The following is an 18,230-nucleotide window of genomic DNA, read 5'->3' as shown; positions in this document are numbered from 1 at the left end:
TGTATGTTTATTGTGAGTATCGTACAAGAAAGATGTGCAATAGACAGGCATCATCGGTTCATGTCTGGACGACCGACAGTGCAGTCTTGCCGTGCTGAATATCTTCATCGGCTGGCGCATGAAAACCGTAAGTAACAGTCTGCAAAGCTCCTGCGAAGCCCAAGTAGCCTTCGACAGGCAAGCCCAACTCTTACCCCAGGATTCCCCCAACACGAAGACCTCATTAACTCTCCACTCGTCCTCCGACAATGCATGTTGCGTATAGCTCACACCCATCAATCACCGACTCGATCCATCAACCTCACGCTTCTCCTTAGCGCCCATCATACTTTGCAGTCAGCCTCCTGCCCTCCTTCTCCACGTCATCGACCTCGGGTTCCCAATCGACTGCCTTCTCGTGCACACCAAGGAACTCCCAGATACCCTGTCCCGCCTTGATCTTAGCCTGCTTACCCTTCTTGGCCGCCTTCTTCTCCGCAACCGTCTTACCCGTAGTCAAAAGGTGCATGTCAACCCTGAGCTTCAAGTATCCATTCCCTAGAAACATGATGTCTATGTTGTATTTGCCGACAACTGTCTTGGCCTGGACAATGCGGAAAGATGCGTGAGGGGGAGCATGAAACGCGTGGGTGGCATACGGCGAGGAACGAGATGGAATACTGAGACTGGCACTATGGGCACCGGATGCGGCGCTCAGACCAATAATGGAGGAAACCCTGAGAGTGCGCTGGCCGAAACCGTGGTTGTCGATGTGGGTCTCGGTGTACATGGGGCAGTACAGCTTCCAGGATCCTTCAATCGCACCAAGAGGCATGGGGACACGGGTCAAGATGCTGTAGCGGAAGAAGGTGGATGCAGTCTCGGCGCGCTTGATGTCGGCGTTGGCCTTTTCCACTTGCAATGCGTTTGTGACGACCACCTTGAGCGCGGCAGTGTTGGTGTCATCGGAGCGTTGCAGTTGTAGCAGCTGTTCGCTCTTGGGGGAGCAGCCTGTCAACTGGGGTAGGCAAGGAAGAGGACCTGCTTCATTGCTGTCGTAGAACCAGTCGTCATACTCTTCCATGTACTCGGCTTCCTCGGTGAAGTTGATGGTACGCTGGGAAGTGGTGAAGGCAGTAGTGAAAACGTCAAAGCTGGCTTCGGTGTGCTTCTCAACATGCTTCTTCTTCTTCTTGCTGAAGGAAGAGAGCTCCTCGTCGGGCCGAGTGTAAGGCTTGTTAGGGCGCAGATACATGTCCAGAACACTTTGGGTTGTGGAGGAAGAGGTGCTCGACGTGGTGCTGGTTGCTTCGCTGACAGCGCGACGACCTCGGGGGCGTGGTTTGGGGGCGTCGTTTAGGGGCTCTTTGAAGTTCATGAGGTTCGCAGAGGTGAAGCTCTCGATTTGGCTGTTAGTGAGTGGGTTGACGGAGCCTTGGCTACCGACCACGTGCTTGTCGGCTTTGGCAAGTCTTGCGATAGTCATGAGAGGGATATCGGGAGACGATTCGTCGGCAGTAGGTGCTTCCTCGGTTTTCTTGGTTGTGGTCGCTGCTGACGACTGTGCCGGTGCAAGGCTGAAAGGAATCGCTGACACACGAGGAGTGGTTGCAGGAGTGCGGCTCATCTGCGAAAGAGGAGTCTCGGTGACAAGGACTTCAGACTGAGCGGAAGCAGCCTTGGTAGTCTTGGCCGATGACTTACTGACGCCGTCCTTCAGAGCATGGGGAGACTTCTGAGGAAGTGGAGCCGGTGTCTTCTGAGGAAGCGGGACAGGTGTCTTTCGAGGAAGCGGGACGGCTGTCTTGTGAGGCAGCGGAACTGGAGTCTGCCTCGGACGAGAAGACAGAGCCGCTGCGACGGAGGGCGCTGGTACCGGGGTCTTGACGACGTCGGAACTCTTCTGCAAGGCAGAGGCAGCAGGCGCTTTCTCCAGTTTCTGCTTCTTAGCCTTGGTCTCGCCAGAGTTGACGACCTTCTTCGCCGTCTTGTTAGACTCAACAACATCCTTCTTGTCCGAAGCCTTTGGCCGTCCGGGCTTCTTCTTGGGTGACTCCGTAGGTACGGTAGCTGGTATAGCGACTGCGGCCTCGCTCTCTCGCTTGCGCTTCTTCGCAGCAGAAACTGGTGTGCCGTCGGGTCCAACCTCCCTCTTCTTGTACGGACCGCGTGGACCATATTTCCCATTCTTGAGAGGAGTCGCAGCAAGCTTGACAGTAGGTGTCGCATCGACTGGTGGAGTGTTTTGCTTCCCTTCTACCTTCTCGGGCTCCTTGGTAGCTTTAGCTTCTTTGGACAGCCTCTTCAGTCTCCTGGCTTCCTTCCTCTCGGCCTTCTCTTGCTTCTTCTTAGCTTTCTCTTCCTCGGCAACTTCATCCGTCGCACCATCGTTGGTTTTGATAGGTGCCGGCTCCTCGTCCTCTTTGAAGTCCATGCTGTTGTAAGACGGACGCTTCATTGAGGCGCCTTGACCAGTCAGGTGATGCTGCGGCATGCGGTAGAGACCGTTAGGCGGCATCGTTTCGATGGTTGTTGGTATGTGGCGGGTGGATTCTTTTCCAGAAATGTGTTTGTTGACGCGGTTTGCTGCTGTTGCCAGGTTGACTGGGCGCAAACAAAACACGATCGAGCCCGCAAGAGCGCGCGACGACGTGTAACTTTTCTAAATCCAGTTAGAGCGTGCGCGCAGAAGAATGGCTGGGGGATGACTACCTTGGCCCTCACGTTGCGGAGTAAGAGCTTGAACAATGTAGAAAGGTGCGAGAGACGAGGTTGACAAAAGTATGGGGAGGAAGTCGCGAGGGAGAAAAGTCAACAAGCGATCTGCCTGGACTCGAGGTGAAGGTGAAGACGAGAGCATGCACTCACCTTCACGGTGAGTGTCGAAGGATCCCAATGTAGCCCATGCCAAGACAGAGAAGTCAACGACGTTTTCCAATCACGTGGCTCAGTAGGATCTACTAGATAAAGCGTTTGATGTGTGTCATGGTGGAGGTGCGGGGATCAACAAATCTGCACCACCACTATCAGATCCCGCGGCTGCATGCATTGCAGGACATACGATGTTTATTCGGATGATGGAAACACAGGTATAATATAGCTATGCGTATTATTGCTGCGGAAGCCTGTTCCCTTCATTGGGTAGCTTGACGTCAGCTACCACTTAGCCCTTCCCCTGGCGGTGACAGATCTGGATTTCACCACGCCTTGGGCGCTTGAATAGGATTTAGACATTTGTTGATACGATTTAAATGTCGACAATAGTGGTTTTGGCAAAGGTGCGGTCGAGGCCGATGCGTGAGGCACTGAATACATGGACATCGCTTGCCGGTCGTAAAGGGACCGTTACAGCGGGACATCTCAGCGGCGATGATGGTTCATTCATGCGAGTCAACATATTTCTTTGATACAGAGTTGGATGTATATCAGCGCCCCGTGTTCAGCCATCCCAAACGCACATGGTGTCTATAAACGTCTCCACTTCCTCAGCTATGACCGTTTCCAGATGCACCCGTCTGATGCATTTCGTAGATTTTTGTGTACTTCAGGTCATTGTATGAGGTATCGCGAACAAGTCAAAACGCTATTGAGAGAGACCCCATCTTCCAGGCCTCATGGCTTCATGTTTGATGGGTAGAGCGTCTTCACGAAAGGCATGTAAGCGTTGACGAGTGACGCCATTAGACGTTCTAGAGTATGCAGAGCCGTTCGCTCGAGTAGTCTGTCTTCCTAACAACTGCCAATCGGGTACTCATGGGTAGACACGTGGGGAAAGAAAGAACAAGGCTGGTATGAGCATATGTCTGGTGGTGTTGACTTCACGGATGGTATGTACATGGTGTTGTGGTTATAGTGAGCCTCTTTAGCATTCCACATAGCATCTCTTCAAGTATACGGTAAGCAGAGAAGGCTCAATCTATGGATGTGTGGGGCTGTGATGCAACTTGGTCGACTTTCGGATGCTGCCCTCGGTAAGCGAGATCATGGTTGAGCTCAACAATGGAATGATGACTCTGAACGTACTCCGTCGACGTGGAAATGATGATAAATCTGTAGCGAAGCATTCGTGAGCTCCTCGCTCTGGAACACAATCAGCATCTACAGGCTGACACTGAGTTACCCTATAACTATATCTTCTCTTCCTCTGAAACCAAAATGCACTAAGTGATTACAAATTACTCCCCGTCTCTCGCTAGACTGGCCTCGTGAGCACACGCGCCAGACCTTAAAGACCCGGCGTATGCGCAACATTCCTGATATCCTTGGTTTCAATGCGACCTATAGCTGGATACATATCATGCCGATCAATGTAACTATTCACGGTCTTGACATTCTCCAGTTCATCTTTGCTCCCCTCACTCTTGGCCGTGTCCACCTGCACCAGCGCGTTCTTGTCCATATCGTCGTCGAACTCAGCTAGCCCGCTTCTTGCTGGGAAACTAGTCACTTCGCCGCCATTCTCCTGGATGGGCGGGATACCCGCCATGTCTCCGTGATCTAGACTGAGCTTGCGGACGCGAGAGTCTAGATTTGAAGGCGGAGGCTGTGGTGTGCCGTCGCTGGGGATTGCGCTAAGGGACTTGGAGCGCACGGCTTGGAGGGTGTTGGAGTCTTCCGAGGTGCGATTTGGTGCCTCGCCTGCTGAGAGGGAGCGCTGGGGGTCAACGGTCGGCGTATGTGGAACGCTGTTCGAGCGCTGCTTGTCGTGTGCGGTTTTGCTGCTCTTGGACCACGACTTGAATTTGAAAGCCGAGAGCCAACCCGGGCGCTTTTCCTTGCCAGCGTTTGGATTCAGGGCACGTTCAGCAGCCAGCTGGATGTGGGATTTTGCTTCTGGCTTTGAGGGCTTGAGTCCGGCGAGGTGGGCTGGCGAAGGAGCCGGAATGGAGCGGACATCGTAGTCTGACTTGCGGCGCGCGCCTGCTGCATCCACATTGGATTCTGAAAGACCCAGTACAGCACGGTTTCGGGCGAGATTGGATTCCTTGACTTCTTCGGTGATGTACGACATGGCTTTGTCGATGACATCGATGTACTCTGGATAATCGACGACGCAGGCTTCCCGGATCAGACGCAGCTTCTCCCAGTCTTGCCGCACTGCTGGCCCTGTGAGGTCAGGGTGCCAGCCCATGCTCTTGAGATCGGATCGGATTCCCCGGTCAACCTGCTCCTTGACGCCCATGAGATCAATGAGCGCATCGACTTCGGTGCGGACAACCTTGACGTACTCGCTGAAGCGCGTGGTGTCCTTGACGGTCCAATGCGAGGTGGTCATGCTCAGGTTGCGCTTTAGAGTCGCCCGCGCGCCCGTCTGTGCGAGGAGATCCTTGAGGAGGGCAAACTTCTCGCGGAAGCCTTCTAGTCGGTTGGTGTCGAGTGCTGGGTATTCCAGGCGCGAGAACGTCTTTGGACTCTTCAGGCCGTATACGTTCATCAGTTCATCGCGCGACATAGTGCTAGGGCGGCCGGCGATCTCATGCAGGGCCCTGCGCACCTTTGCATTGATAACCTCGTCGTCAAGCCTCGGGTCTCGGACGCCAAAGTTGACTGGCAGATGCGGATCCGGGTTCGTGATGCCCGGATGGCTGGGGATCATGTGTCGAGCAATGGTCGCGGGCGGCGCAGAGATGCCCACGGCATCGCCAAAGATCAGCAACCTGCCCTGCTGAAGGCCGAGCTTGGCAAGCGCAACCTTCTGCGCATGGTCGTGGTCCTTGGAAGGATGGATGAGGTTGAAAGCTTCAACACAAGTGCTGAACTGGGTCGCGAGAGAGAAGACGTCGGTGAGGACCTGCGCCTTGGTCTTGGCTCCGACAGGCTCGGTTGATTCGACAAAGTCGGTGGTACTCTTGGTCGTCATGTCGGCGGGGCTCGTCGCGGCTTCAGCTCGAGAGATGTCGATGGCAGAGCACAGAAGCGCGCGCGCCAGCTGGAGGAAAATCAGGATACATCACGGATGCGGTCAAGTCGATATTCACTGCATGTGCGCATGACGTCTGGGGGAGAGACCAATATCCAGCCAGCTGTGGCGCAGAGGAAGCGGGGCACCGATCGGCAAGCCTCTGTCCTGTCTTGGCTTTCGCTGCACGCTCTTCATTCGCGAACACGCCCGCTGTCCGCAACCAAGCATTGCGACAGTCCATGCCACGCCTTTGCCTGCTGCACTCGTGTGTCTTCGACGCCACACGTTGCCAGGGCTAGATAAATGCCGCACTGCTCGGCCTCTCTTTGTTGGGAGTCAACGTGCGACCGCAGATTCGGCTGCCAAATTTTCACTCTTCTGCTGCGGCTCGCGATCTAGATCGTGCAGCCATCTTGGGTGCTTATCTGGTTCTCTGCGGCAACACGACGCGGAAACTGTTGCTTGCTGGCGCGCGAAGTGTCTGGGATCTAGTGTGCGTTGCATTGCATCTGCTATCTAGCTCTCTAGGTTTCTGGGAGGGCCAGGAAGACGTCGTAACACTACCAAGGCCGCGCGGGCTGTCCAGTCGTACCTGACCTCATCCTCCTTTGTCGCCCCGACGGTAGGAAATCATCGCGACGCTCGGCAGCCATCTGCACCACCGTGTGCGTGGAAGACGCATGGAAACCAGCATCCGCGCCATGTTTCGTCAAGAGGCCATGTGAGTAGACCGGCTGTCAGTAGGCAAGCGGTTGCTGAATTGGCCATTGAAAATCGCGCGTCGCTTTCGCTAGCGGCCGTCTAGTATAGGACCGAAAACACACACACACACTAAGTTGTCTCCATTGGGAGAGCTGACGATCAGGCTGCGCACATCGGCGAAAACGCTCAGCCTGTCTGTTTGACGGCATTTGCAGTATCTGATGAAGAGCCAGCTCTAACACGGCCGCGCTGGGCGCGAACAAGTAGCGTGGTCATCTCAAACATGGTAGAATGGGCTCTTCCCCCCCGGCTTCTCTTCATTGACGCTCACCGCCGTATTCGTATCGCCGTCTTGGTCGCACGACCTTGTGTCCGTCTCTTGCTTTTGTAGCTCGTTGCGCTCAATACTGAACTCGTTCGTGACAAATATACCACTGCCCCGGCGATCAAGCTCGCCCAGCCTACTCGCTGGCAGTGCATCATCTTCGCTCTCTCGCTCAGAGGCACTTTTGCCAGACACGTTGCTCTTGTTGCCGGTTCCAGCCGGCCCATGGTTGCTCTTCCAGCCCATGGGATACGATTGACGCTTCGTAGTGTTCTTGGTCCCTATGCCCGAGCCGAAAAGTGGCCCGAAAAAGCGAACGAATGGAGCGCGCAGCATAGGAAGGCAAGCACATACGATACCCGCATTTGCTTCTATCACCGACCATATTGTCGCGGGTACGGGACCCCAGGTTGGATCGGGGTTGTTTGCGGATCGTGCGATTGTGGTGGCACGATATATAGACGCGAAAGTGACACTAGCAGGTTAGCAATGGGCCTTTGACGGAACTCTCAGACACGTACAAGCCTCCAGTGCCAAACACAAGCGCCACGCCCAGCTTTTCAGCCCGTCCCATAGAAAGACTCAAGATCTGCCGAAAAGGCATCGCAAGCAGCATAAAGTCGGTCGTGATTTGAACCGTCGCATAGGAGATCCACCAGGGTTCATTCTTAAAACACCGGGCACCGGGTATGGTCCTGTCCCAGAAGGCCGCGATTGGTGTGCATTGGAACACGGTCGCGATAGTGAATGCGAAGCCGGTGATGATGATCCAAGCGTCTACATCAAAGTCAGTCGATGAACTGGTGTCATGTCAGAGCACTTACTCATGATGTGACAAGCAATACGGAACGACTTGGTGGTTATGGCGAAGATTCGGTAGTAAAGACAAACTACAGAGATCTTGTTGAACATCAGAACGACTTTGTAGACGACTGCAACGGTCAGTAAGCTTCGTAGTGACACTCTGCACCATCTTCACTAAATGTCCTTTCGTAGCCATTCAGGCCGGGCTCCTGGAGCACTCCATGCTGTCCAGAAGGATTGTACGGTCGTTGAGAATCTACTTACTGTTTGCTCCGTAGAACCATTGGCGAGCGATGATGCGGGAATCGGCGGGTAAGGATTTCCATGGTCTTCCGTATCCATAGACTACCGCTGTTCGAATTTAACGAGTGTCCCTCGAGGTGATGCGAGTCCACTAACCTTGACACTCTGTTACAGAGAGCACGACCGATGATATCAAGGCAGCGACGATCATGTAGTCGTCCATTCCCAGACCACTTCGCTTGGTCAATCGCTGTGCAAGGCGTCCGGCGACAAAGAGACCCGCGACGATGACGGCTAAGACGCTGGTGAGCCAGAGGCCCCATCCACGCTCAACTGAGCCTTGAGTTCCAAGGCCGACGTTGGGAGCCATGTCGCATGAGGGTACACTCAAGTTTTGGAGAGCAAGTCCTGTGGATGACCCACGAACAGCGGGAGCCTACGGTATAATCATTAATGGGCCTCGTGCAGCATGGGACTTTCCAGGTACCCGGCCCTGAAGATACGGCGATGCAGGGTATAGGGTGTGCAGCGGCTGATGACCCTTCCGTGGGGGCATCACGGGAATGCTTTGACGGCGAATTTCTCTGCATTCGTATCCGACGCGATTGGATCTGGTGTACCAATCTTCGGGGACCACACATGTCGATCTCTACAATGCCGTGCGCGCTCAGGGTTTTCCCTGCTACGGTCCAGGCGTTTGCCGTGAATGCCAGGGCTGACTGCCAATCGGCTCGGTGCAGTGTACTGAACAGGTATGGGTGGGTGACATCAGATGGCGATCAGCGGTGCCCGGAATTGTGCCGGATGTAGGCAAATCGCACTCATCGCCTACGCCCGTCAGGTTTGGGTCTTGAGTTGTATTGAAAAAGCAAAGGCTTGAGCGGAACGAACAGCATCAATATCCCAAGTGTTCGGGGTCGTATGTCACGACGATGGAGAGGTCCGCCAGATCGAAAGGTTCCGGGCAACTGGGAGACGGGTAGCGCATTGGGACTAGTGTTGTCCTTGCTAGGGCTGCAGCCGAGATGAAGCCTCGTGCGTACCCGTCCTGTCTGACAACGTCGAAGCTTTTGACGCCGGCGTAAGACCGCGCGCACTCGGCATGAGTCCTTCGCAACACTGCCATCTGCCTCGGGACTTTGCCTGGTCGGAGCTTTGTCTGGTTGCAGCCCTGTTGTCCCATCGTCGACGGCTGGCCACGCAGGAACGTGGAGCTAACAGCTTGCCACCGAGCCGTGATTTACATCTCGCTCCAATAAAGTCAGCTGGCCGCCCTCCAGCTGTTTGAAGTTATTCCGTCGAGCGCATGGTAGTTGCTGTTTCGAATTGAAATTATGCAACACCTCCTCCTTACCGCTGCAGCTGTAGCTTCGCTATTCGGTTCGGCCGTCGCAGCGCCGAAGAATGGCTCCAACATCGAGACGTCGAGCGGTACCTTGATCGGTCACCCATCGTCTAACAAGACACGTGTGACTGAATTCTTGGGCATTCGATATGCAGAAGCGCCAGTCGGCGAACTGAGATTTGCTGCGCCGAAGAAGTTCGACGCGCCCAAAGGAACCGTTTTCGAGGCATCCGAGTGGGTCAGTAATCACGACATCACTGGGTAGTGCTCAATCACTGACAGACTGTAGTCTCCGTATGTTGAGAGTTCGAACATGTAGGATACGTCTAATGACTTTACAGTGACTGCCCTGCTGTTAAGCCGCCAGTATCAGCTTTCCCCAACTTCACACAGCCATCCGGCTTGCGTGTGTGGAAGAACTTCGCAGCTCAGAACAACAATTCGGTGTCCGAGGACTGCTTGAAGCTCAATGTCTGGACGGCGAGTGCTGGTGATACCGATGCAAAGAAACCAGTGCTGGTGTTTCTTCACGGAGGACGTACGTGGTCCCTTCGGCTGTCATGGATGACTTCTAACAGCCACGCTAGGTTTCCAGATCCCCGGCCCTCACTCTCCCTTCTACAACGGGCAGTATCTGGCCGACGCTGAGGATGTCGTTGTTGTGACATTCAAGTAAGACACCCGCTGTGGTCGACCCTACACCTACTGACTGGGTCAGTTACCGATTGGGCATCTTCGGCTTCGCTGGTGCTCCTGGTGTTGAGAAGAACGCGGCCCTGCGCGACCACCGTAGCGCTGTCGAATGGGTGCGCGATAATATCGCTGGCTTTGGAGGCGACCCTTCGCGCATCGTCATCTTTGGACAAAGTGCAGGTGGCGCCGCTGTCGACTACTGGGCATACGCCTGGAAGAACGACCCAATTGTGTCGGGTCTCATCCCCATGTCTGGAACCTCACTGAGCTTCGTTCCCAACACAGTCGAGTACTCGGAGTCTATCTGGTACAATGTGTCCCAGACCATCGGTTGTGGGGGTGCTGCCAATGACTCTGCCGATGTCGTATCTTGCGTACGTTCTGCAAACATGTCTGCTCTTCTGGCTGCCTCGGCAAAGGTTCCTGGTCTTCCCAGCGTCGGTCTGACTCAAGCGACCTTCCATCCAACCGTCGACAACATGACAGTTTTTGCGGATTATCAGCAACTCTCAGCGGACGGTTCTTTCGCCAAGATTCCGCTTTTGGTCGGCAATGCGGACCACGAAGACGGCTGGTATCGCATTTCAGGGTGGGCGGCCAAGCTGAACTTTACCAACGCGCAATGGGATCTGTTCACCCAGCGTGGCTTCACATGTCCATCCTCCTTGTCCGCTGCATACAGGGCGCAGTACGACGTGCCGACCTGGCGATACAGATACCACGGAGATTGGGACAACCTTCGCCTCTACAACAGCAGCGCAGGCCTCGGGCCTCGAGGAAGCGCGGCCTACCACGGCTCTGACCTAGGCCTGGTCTTCGGTACCGCTCAAGACATCTCTGGCCTGCCCAATTCTCCTGCTGAGAACCAGTATATGAAGCATGTCCAGGGCGCCTGGGCTGCGTTTGCCCGTGATTCGCAGGAGGGGTTGACCAAGTACGGATGGCCGATGTACAACTCGGGTAAGCACTGGGAACACCCGAACGCCTGTTTCTACGCTAACACGTGCAAAGGCAATGCTACACTCGTCGAGCTGGCTTATAACAACGACCCTATGCCCAAGTTTGTCAATCCGACAATCTATGACGCATCTTGCCCCGCGGAAAACGATCCGCTGCCTGGACGAGGTGCTTTTTAAAGAAAGATGGTTACATTTGTATTAAGTAGACACCCTTACAGCATGTTATTCAGCAACACCTTTGTGACGTTTGTCATCGCTTTGTTCTAACTATCGTCGTCTGCGTTCATGCGATTCGCATCGCTGCATCCTCTCGTAATTGGTCGCATAAGATCACAAATCCAAATCTTGGATGACTCGCCGTTGAACCCGGCGTTGAGTCTGTGTCAGAAGAGGTTGTGTTCCCGGCACTTGGGTCCCCAGGACCTGCCTCGTTCGGATGGCGTTAACGTTTATGGTTACGGCCCGATGCGCTGACGCCAACCAACGAACTTTGTCGTGAGCCAGGACTGCGCCAACCGACTGTTTGTAACAACGCCGACGAAGGACAACCCACCGCAACGGTTATATCAGATCGATATCCCGGTCATTCGATTGGACTGCCGAGGTGATTGTGACAGCGGCTGCATCTGCGATGGTAGGAGCACGTGGATGTAGCGCACCTAGCTGCACCGGAGACATCCCCCCGAATGAATTCATCGCGTATCGCGACTTGATCACGACTTCTGCATTGACGCGATGTAGCCAGGTTTACCGTTCGATAGTTCCGTCGAGTAGGATTGAGGCTCGTCGGCTGCGCGCATGCAACCGCCGTTCTTCAAGAGCCAGAACGCAGACGAACTCTTCTGACCCGCCTCCTCCACTTGGATAGCTGCTTGACTCGCAGTTCCATCGCACTAATTTGAGACTGTAGCAGCGGACGCCTGAGCAGATCGAGATCCTATACGACGACCCGTGTCACAGGATGTCCAGTCACGTTGATATCATCATGAAAGGCGAACAGACTGCAGAGACGGGAGACAACAAGGATGATCCCCCGTCTTGGCAATATATACATGTCCCAATAAGGCGCTGGGATGTCAGAGTACAGGTACCGAGACTAGAATGCCATGCCGCGTCCATGCTAACCCACCACAGCAAAGTTAGTGCGGGACCCTTGCGATTGCGGCGTGATGTGTGCATAGAACACGGGCTGGCACCCCGCGCCTTGGGTCTATACTTCTAGGACGACTACTCTGGTAGTTGTCAGGTACTAAAACCAACGACTTTCCGGCTGGAAGGTAGTCTGCCCTGCATTTGAACAGTACGCGAAACGGACCGTCTTTACAACCGCGAGGATGAGTTCACTGGGTGCCTGGCAGTTCACGCCACTCATGACCGAGTTTCCTACCAATGTGTTGCCCAACCTAGGGTTCTGGAGTGCGAAGAACGGATCTTGGGAATACCAGATTCAGCTGGCATGGCCGCTGAACTGGACCTCACAGGAGGAGACGTCGACTGTGGAGACAATGTAAGGACACAGGCAGCGGCAGCGGCGCCACGGGGATTCGGACTGACACGGCTACTAGGTATGTCCTGGACGGCAATGCTCTGGGTATGACTGCCACAGAAGCCTTCCGCCGCCGCCGTCCCGTCGAGTTCAACATGCCCGACTGCATTGTCGTCAGCATAGGCTACCCGGAGACCATCGAAGATTCACCGTACAGCACGCAGCGGAGCTACGACTTCCAGCCTCCAGTCTGCGATGGCTGCCCCTTACCTGCAGTGCCTGGCGTGCAGTCCAATGCGGATGAGTTCATCGAGTTCATCGACAACGCTCTCCGGCCATGGGTTCAGGAGACGGCTTTCCCGAAAGCTGAGTTTGACCGCGACGCACTCTACGGCCACTCCTTTGGCGGCCTCTTCGTCCTGTATGCGCTCACGGTACGGCCTGATCTCTTCGATACGTTCCTCAGTGCTTCTCCGGCCCTCTTCTTCAACGACGACTACGTCTTCAACAACACGGACTTCCTCGCACCGCTGGCGTCGCCTTCGGCCAGCGACACGGCCAAGGCGACCAAGCCTGCTTTCCAGATAAGCTACGGCGCGCTCGAACAGAAGCTGGTGAAGCGACGGACGGAGACGGACGCGGAGTTTGCGTTCAGGCAGAGCATCCTCGTGCCGCAGCGCATGACGGATCTGAGCCAGAAGCTGTACAGCCGGCTGGAGGGCAGCCCGGCGTTGAGGGATGTCAGCATCCACGAGTACCCGTTCAGTGACCACGCGGCAGTAGGCGCGGCAGCTCTGGCGGACGGCATCGACTACTTCCTGGACTGGTGAGTGAGTGCGAGGTTGTGGGAGAGCAAGGGGATGTCAACGTGTCCATGTACCTAAGTTCCGCGTTAGCCGGGCGCAACGGGGCAGTAGCTTGACGAATGGATCCGGACTACCTGCCGCTTTGGCAGTATAGCGCAGTGCTTGACCGCCTTGTTCGAACACCTGGGGGAGGCGGCGGCGGGCGTCACTGAGTGGTGGAACGGCGCAGATTGCGCGACAGGTGTCTTGCCCACCGCACCCACCGCGGTGCGCATGGGGTGCGATAAGTGATGGCGTCGGCGGGCGGCATTGGCTGCCAGGGCGGGGCGGTGGGTCCGGCCGCCAGCAGGAGGCTCAACGGACGGGTTTGATCAGCGCGGGCTGCAGAAAAGATTTCGCCTAGGGAACCCCGGCGCTACGTCATCTTGAGGGAGACGAAGGGTCCGGTGAGAGGGAGCACCGCACGTAGAAATAGCATCGCGGACGCTCCCCAGCACGACGACGACGACGCCGACGACGCCGACACACACGATGCAGCGCGCCAACACGACCGAGAGCCTGCGCACACCCGGCGCCGCCATCTCGACGCTCAACCTCAACAAGCCCCCGCGGCCGGGCATGGAGCGCGCGCCCACGTCGACCAACCTGACGCGCCCGCTGCCCATCCAGCGCCTCGAGGGCAAGGTCGTCATGATCACGGGCGGCGGCGGCAAGGTGGGCGTCGAGTCGGCCGGCCGCCTGCTCATCGAGGGCTGCAACGTCGCCCTCATCGACATCGACCAGACGGCCCTCGAGGTGGCCGTGCCCGTGCTCAAGGCCGCCATCCCCACGGGCATCCCCATCGAGTCGCGCCTGCTGACCATCGTCGCCGACGCCACCAAGGAGCCCGACGTCGAGGCCTGCGCCAAGAAGGTCGTCCAGCGCTTCGAGAGGCTCGACGCCGCCCTGCTCAACTGCTGCCACCGCGGCGAGTCCAAGAGCATCTTTGACGTGACCGAGGACGACTTTGACCGCATCATGACCATCAACGCCAAGTCCGGTACGCCCACGTGATCCCACGTGACCCCACGTGACCCCACCACGTGACCCGCTGACCACTGCCAGCTTTCCTCGGCGTCAAGTACGCCGCCACCGCCATGCAGACGACGGCCGCCGGCGGCTCCATCATCATCCGCTCCTCCATCGCCGGCCTGCGCGGCTTCCCCAACCTCATCTCGTACAGCGCCAGCAAGTTCGCCCTGCGCGGCATTGCCCTCACCGCTGCCGAGGAGCTCGGCCCCCTCAACATCCGCGTCAACACCATCCACACCAGCATCATCCAGACCCCCGGCTACAAGGACGGCTGGAGCAAGGAGAAGCTGGCCGAGCTCAAGGAGGAGACTGCCCTCGACCGCTTCAGCAGCCCCGACGACGTGGCCAGCGTCGTCGCTTTCCTCGTCAGCGAAGACAGCAAGTTCATGACCGGCGGCCACCTGAAGATTGACGGCGGCTGTGTCGCTGTCTAGACGTTCCACGTAGCCTTGCTTGTTGTACTGCCATGGTCGTCATTTGCATGGATGGAGTTTGGGATGCCCGCCTTTCTTCACAGGCCGAGGCTGCATGTTTTGCGCAGGCTGCCATCACGGAGCCGACACATAGAGGCACTTTATTAGACGGGTAGAAATGCATCACCACACGGACCTGTGTCCGCAAGTACTCCATCTGTCAGCATGCTTAGGCATACCTAGGTGCTTTGCCATGACAGCGCGTGACGTCACTGCGTCGTTTCCGAAAGTATCCGCGAAGCTGCCATGGTGTGACGTGCATTAGCCATACGCCATCCCTCGGAAGGTTTCTTCGCGACTTTTTACTTCAATCCTCACTTCAACCCGTTAGAGACCCAAAGCCACCATGTCCGAACCTACAGCGACCCAACACCATCCCAAGTTCCAAACTCGCAAGCCAGAGCAAGATGCCGTCGACTACGAAATGCAGACATATACGCGCGGACTGGACTTTGAACGCCCACCGCTCACCTTCCAGGCTGACAAATGGGAAGAGCTGGCCTGCAGTCGCATGTCAGCCGACTCAAAAGGCTACGTATACGGATCCGCCGGCGTACGGGAGACCACAGACAAGAACCGCAGTGCCTTTAGAAGATGGTCGATTGTACCCAGCCGCCTAGTCAGGTACGACGGCTTCCCTGACCTGACATCCGAGATCTTTGGGGAGAAGATGGTAGCACCCATCGCCATGGCGCCCGTCGGTGTACTCAAAATCTTCAACCCAGAAGGCGAGGTCGCGGCTGCAAAAGCAGCAGCTAAAGAAGCCATCCCGTACATCCTAAGTACGGCAAGTAGTACGAGTATAGAAGATACTGCCGCAGCCAACGGCCCCAACAGTCAACGCTGGTACCAACTCTACTGGCCGTCACGCGAACACGACGACATCACCATTTCGCTACTTGAACGCGCAAAGAACGCCGGCTTTACAGCTCTGTTTGTAACTCTAGATACGTACATCCTCGGGTGGAGACCCGAAGACATGGACAACGGGTACAACCCCTTCATGCGCGCCGACCGCACAGGCGTAGAACTTGGCATGACGGATCCTGTGTTCCGGAAACAGTTCAAAGCGAGACATGGCGTGGATGTAGAACGAAAGATGGAGGCTGCGGCGCCAGAATGGATGAGAACGATTTTCCCGGGCGAGAGCCATAGTTGGGAGGATGTCGAGTTTCTCCAGAAACACTGGCATGGGCCGATTGTGCTCAAGGGCATTCAGAGCTTGGCTGATGCGAGGAAGGCGGTGGAAATTGGCGTGCAGGGCGTCGTTGTGAGTAACCATGGGGGCAGGCAGCTCGATGGAGGGAATTCGTCGTTGGGCGTGCTGCCACATATTGTTGATGCTGTTGGGGATAGGTTGACCATTTTCTTCGACAGCGGGATACAATCGGGTGCTGACATTGCCAAGGCCATGGCGCTAGGAGCCGACTGCGTGCTGATTGGTAGGCCGTATGTGTATGGTCTGGCGCTTGGAGGAGAGAGAGGCGTGGAGCATGTGCTCAAGAGTCTGGTGGGTGAGCTCGAGTTGACATTGCATTTGAGCGGCATCCCGAGCGTGCAAAAGAAGGATTTAAATCGCGCCGTGCTCGTTAGAGAGGAGGCGCTTTTCGAAAGTGTGAAGGGGGTGGGATTGCGTTAGGGGAGATATTGCGATTCATATGGATCTTCATCTAATCACATGTGAACGTGTCGACCCTCTTTTTAGCCTCACTCTTCCCTTTGGCCAGCCACCTCCCGTGACCAACCGCAGTAAGCGCTATACACTCTTCGATGTACGAGCACCCATCAGCAGTAGCTCAATTCGGCGACATCTTGGTATCAGAATGTTGTAACCGCTCTGACTTACCCTCTTCTGACCTTCACCTCGATCAAGACTTGCGTGGGTATCTAGACTTCCCGACGTTACCTTAACTTTGTCCATCTCCTGCAAATCACCAACACAATCTCCTCTTCATCTTGCAAACAGGGTTGTACTTGAGCGGATGAAGCGGGCTCTGGAACAGCAGTTTGGTGGATTCTTTGGAGGCGAGTGAGATGGTGGTAGAGACGCATGTAGGAATGAGCACGTTGGAGATTGGATTTGGTGACGCCGCGGACCAAAAGTGTGAGACCCCTTTTCTTTTCGATGGTAACGACTTCCTTACTCTTACCATGACTGGTGGTCGTGAGCTGCATGCATGGCGCGACCGGAACTTGTACCTTTAACTTTCTTCTTCCATGCCAACGCAGATACGATTGCCAACTCCATTCGCTCCAAGGTACTTTTTCGGCTAACCATTACTGCCGCAAAACACTCTCATTGCCCTTGAACTACGAGTGTCAATGTCATTCCCCTGTCATAAATGATCTGAGTTTTGCAAGGCTCAATGCTATACGGATATATCAAGCGTCACCAACTACACATGCCGAATCTACAGACGCCAATCCAGAAAAGGCCTTTTATTGGACGACAGATCACACCCTCATCATCATCCGTACCGTAGGAATAAAGTCTTGACTATCCTTCTCTTGCTGTTCGAAGCTCTGTTTAAAGGCTGCCAACCCCGCAAGGATTCCGCATACCATAAACACCAACGACACAAGCGACCAAATAACACCCCAGCATTGCGACGAACCGCCATACCGCTTAGCGAAGACGCTGGCATCAGACGAGTTGACCTTACGGAGAATGAGGTCGTCACAGATATCCCAGACGCTGTAGAGAGAAGACATGACGCCGATGAAAAGCTGGAGCGGCGTTAGCAAGGACGTTTCGAGGGGACAGGGAAAGACACCTACGACCATGAACCTCAACGCCTCGCCATGTTCGATGAACCAGAAGGCTACCAGTAGCCCTACGCTGAGAAGAATTGTGACGATAGTCAACCAGTCTTTTCTCGCCCACCATAGTGTCAGCAAGAAGCAAACGCCTAGCACTATACTCGCTACTTTGGATGCCACGATGTTGAAGCCACAGAAGGTCAGCAGAGCACCTATCAATGAGGAGCCCAAGTAGCCAGCAGGCAGAGTTATGAATTGCTTGCCGCCGCGCATATGCGTTACACCGCCTTCATGGGGATCAAGGGAGATGGACTCCACTCGCCCGCCGGTACAGCAGGATGTTATTGCATGAGAGAATTCATGAAAGGCTATGACGAGCATCTGTGGGTTTCGTCAGCTATCAACATCTCCCATTGCCCCACGCTACCTACATACCTTGAACGGCCACAACACCCACCGTACATACGGCAAGTTCCACAACAACGCAATAACGACAACATACGCAGCAATAACACCCAGCGTAACCCCTTGGGTGTGATTTACACTCAACCCGCGGCGCTCAAAGTGATGCGAAGCCTGCGAGGCGACAGCCGGCCCCGCTGTGACCAGGGTCCGGCGCGCTAATTTGGCGAGCGTGCTGGTGTTGCGAGGCGACGCTGCTGGCGGCATGGCGGTGTAGTTG

The 18,230-nt window shown here is 55.6% G+C and overlaps 7 protein-coding genes across 7 annotated transcripts; 4 read left to right on the top strand and 3 right to left on the bottom strand.

Annotated features, from left to right (window-relative positions):
• Positions 1–313: 313 nt before the first annotated feature.
• Positions 314–2,497, bottom strand: J4E84_003820 (uncharacterized protein; the record flags this gene model as incomplete). The annotated part of the gene is made up of 1 exon (XM_049386429.1): positions 314–2,497. The coding sequence occupies one exon, from the start codon at positions 2,495–2,497 to the stop codon at positions 314–316; it is 2,184 nt and encodes a 727-aa protein (XP_049246278.1).
• Positions 2,498–4,204: 1,707 nt separating this feature from the next.
• Positions 4,205–5,839, bottom strand: J4E84_003819 (uncharacterized protein; the record flags this gene model as incomplete). Its single annotated transcript, XM_049386428.1, has 1 exon — positions 4,205–5,839. The coding sequence occupies one exon, from the start codon at positions 5,837–5,839 to the stop codon at positions 4,205–4,207; it is 1,635 nt and encodes a 544-aa protein (XP_049246277.1).
• Positions 5,840–6,860: 1,021 nt separating this feature from the next.
• Positions 6,861–8,325, bottom strand: J4E84_003818 (uncharacterized protein; the record flags this gene model as incomplete). The annotated part of the gene is made up of 5 exons (XM_049386427.1): positions 6,861–7,383; positions 7,430–7,685; positions 7,733–7,840; positions 7,977–8,063; positions 8,112–8,325. 5 exons carry the CDS (start codon positions 8,323–8,325, stop codon positions 6,861–6,863), a joined length of 1,188 nt encoding a protein of 395 aa, XP_049246276.1.
• Positions 8,326–9,289: 964 nt separating this feature from the next.
• J4E84_003817 (uncharacterized protein) lies at positions 9,290–11,129 on the top strand (the record flags this gene model as incomplete). The annotated part of the gene is made up of 5 exons (XM_049386426.1): positions 9,290–9,564; positions 9,642–9,838; positions 9,888–9,972; positions 10,019–10,953; positions 11,005–11,129. The coding sequence occupies 5 exons, from the start codon at positions 9,290–9,292 to the stop codon at positions 11,127–11,129; spliced, it is 1,617 nt and encodes a 538-aa protein (XP_049246275.1).
• A 1,157-nt stretch (positions 11,130–12,286) lies between these two features.
• J4E84_003816 (uncharacterized protein) lies at positions 12,287–13,268 on the top strand (the record flags this gene model as incomplete). Its single annotated transcript, XM_049386425.1, has 2 exons — positions 12,287–12,459; positions 12,518–13,268. The coding sequence occupies 2 exons, from the start codon at positions 12,287–12,289 to the stop codon at positions 13,266–13,268; spliced, it is 924 nt and encodes a 307-aa protein (XP_049246274.1).
• A 507-nt stretch (positions 13,269–13,775) lies between these two features.
• On the top strand, positions 13,776–14,749 carry J4E84_003815 (uncharacterized protein; the record flags this gene model as incomplete). The annotated part of the gene is made up of 2 exons (XM_049386424.1): positions 13,776–14,283; positions 14,349–14,749. 2 exons carry the CDS (start codon positions 13,776–13,778, stop codon positions 14,747–14,749), a joined length of 909 nt encoding a protein of 302 aa, XP_049246273.1.
• Positions 14,750–15,134: 385 nt separating this feature from the next.
• On the top strand, positions 15,135–16,427 carry J4E84_003814 (uncharacterized protein; the record flags this gene model as incomplete). The annotated part of the gene is made up of 1 exon (XM_049386423.1): positions 15,135–16,427. The coding sequence occupies one exon, from the start codon at positions 15,135–15,137 to the stop codon at positions 16,425–16,427; it is 1,293 nt and encodes a 430-aa protein (XP_049246272.1).
• Positions 16,428–18,230: the final 1,803 nt, after the last annotated feature.

The sequence above is a fragment of the Alternaria hordeiaustralica genome (genome assembly GCF_023758085.1).
Source record: "Alternaria hordeiaustralica strain BMP 2776 chromosome Unknown scaffold_5, whole genome shotgun sequence".
Taxonomy (NCBI): domain Eukaryota; kingdom Fungi; phylum Ascomycota; class Dothideomycetes; order Pleosporales; family Pleosporaceae; genus Alternaria; species Alternaria hordeiaustralica.
The sequence above is the reverse complement of the archived record's forward strand: the minus strand, read 5'-3'. Positions and strand labels throughout refer to the sequence as shown.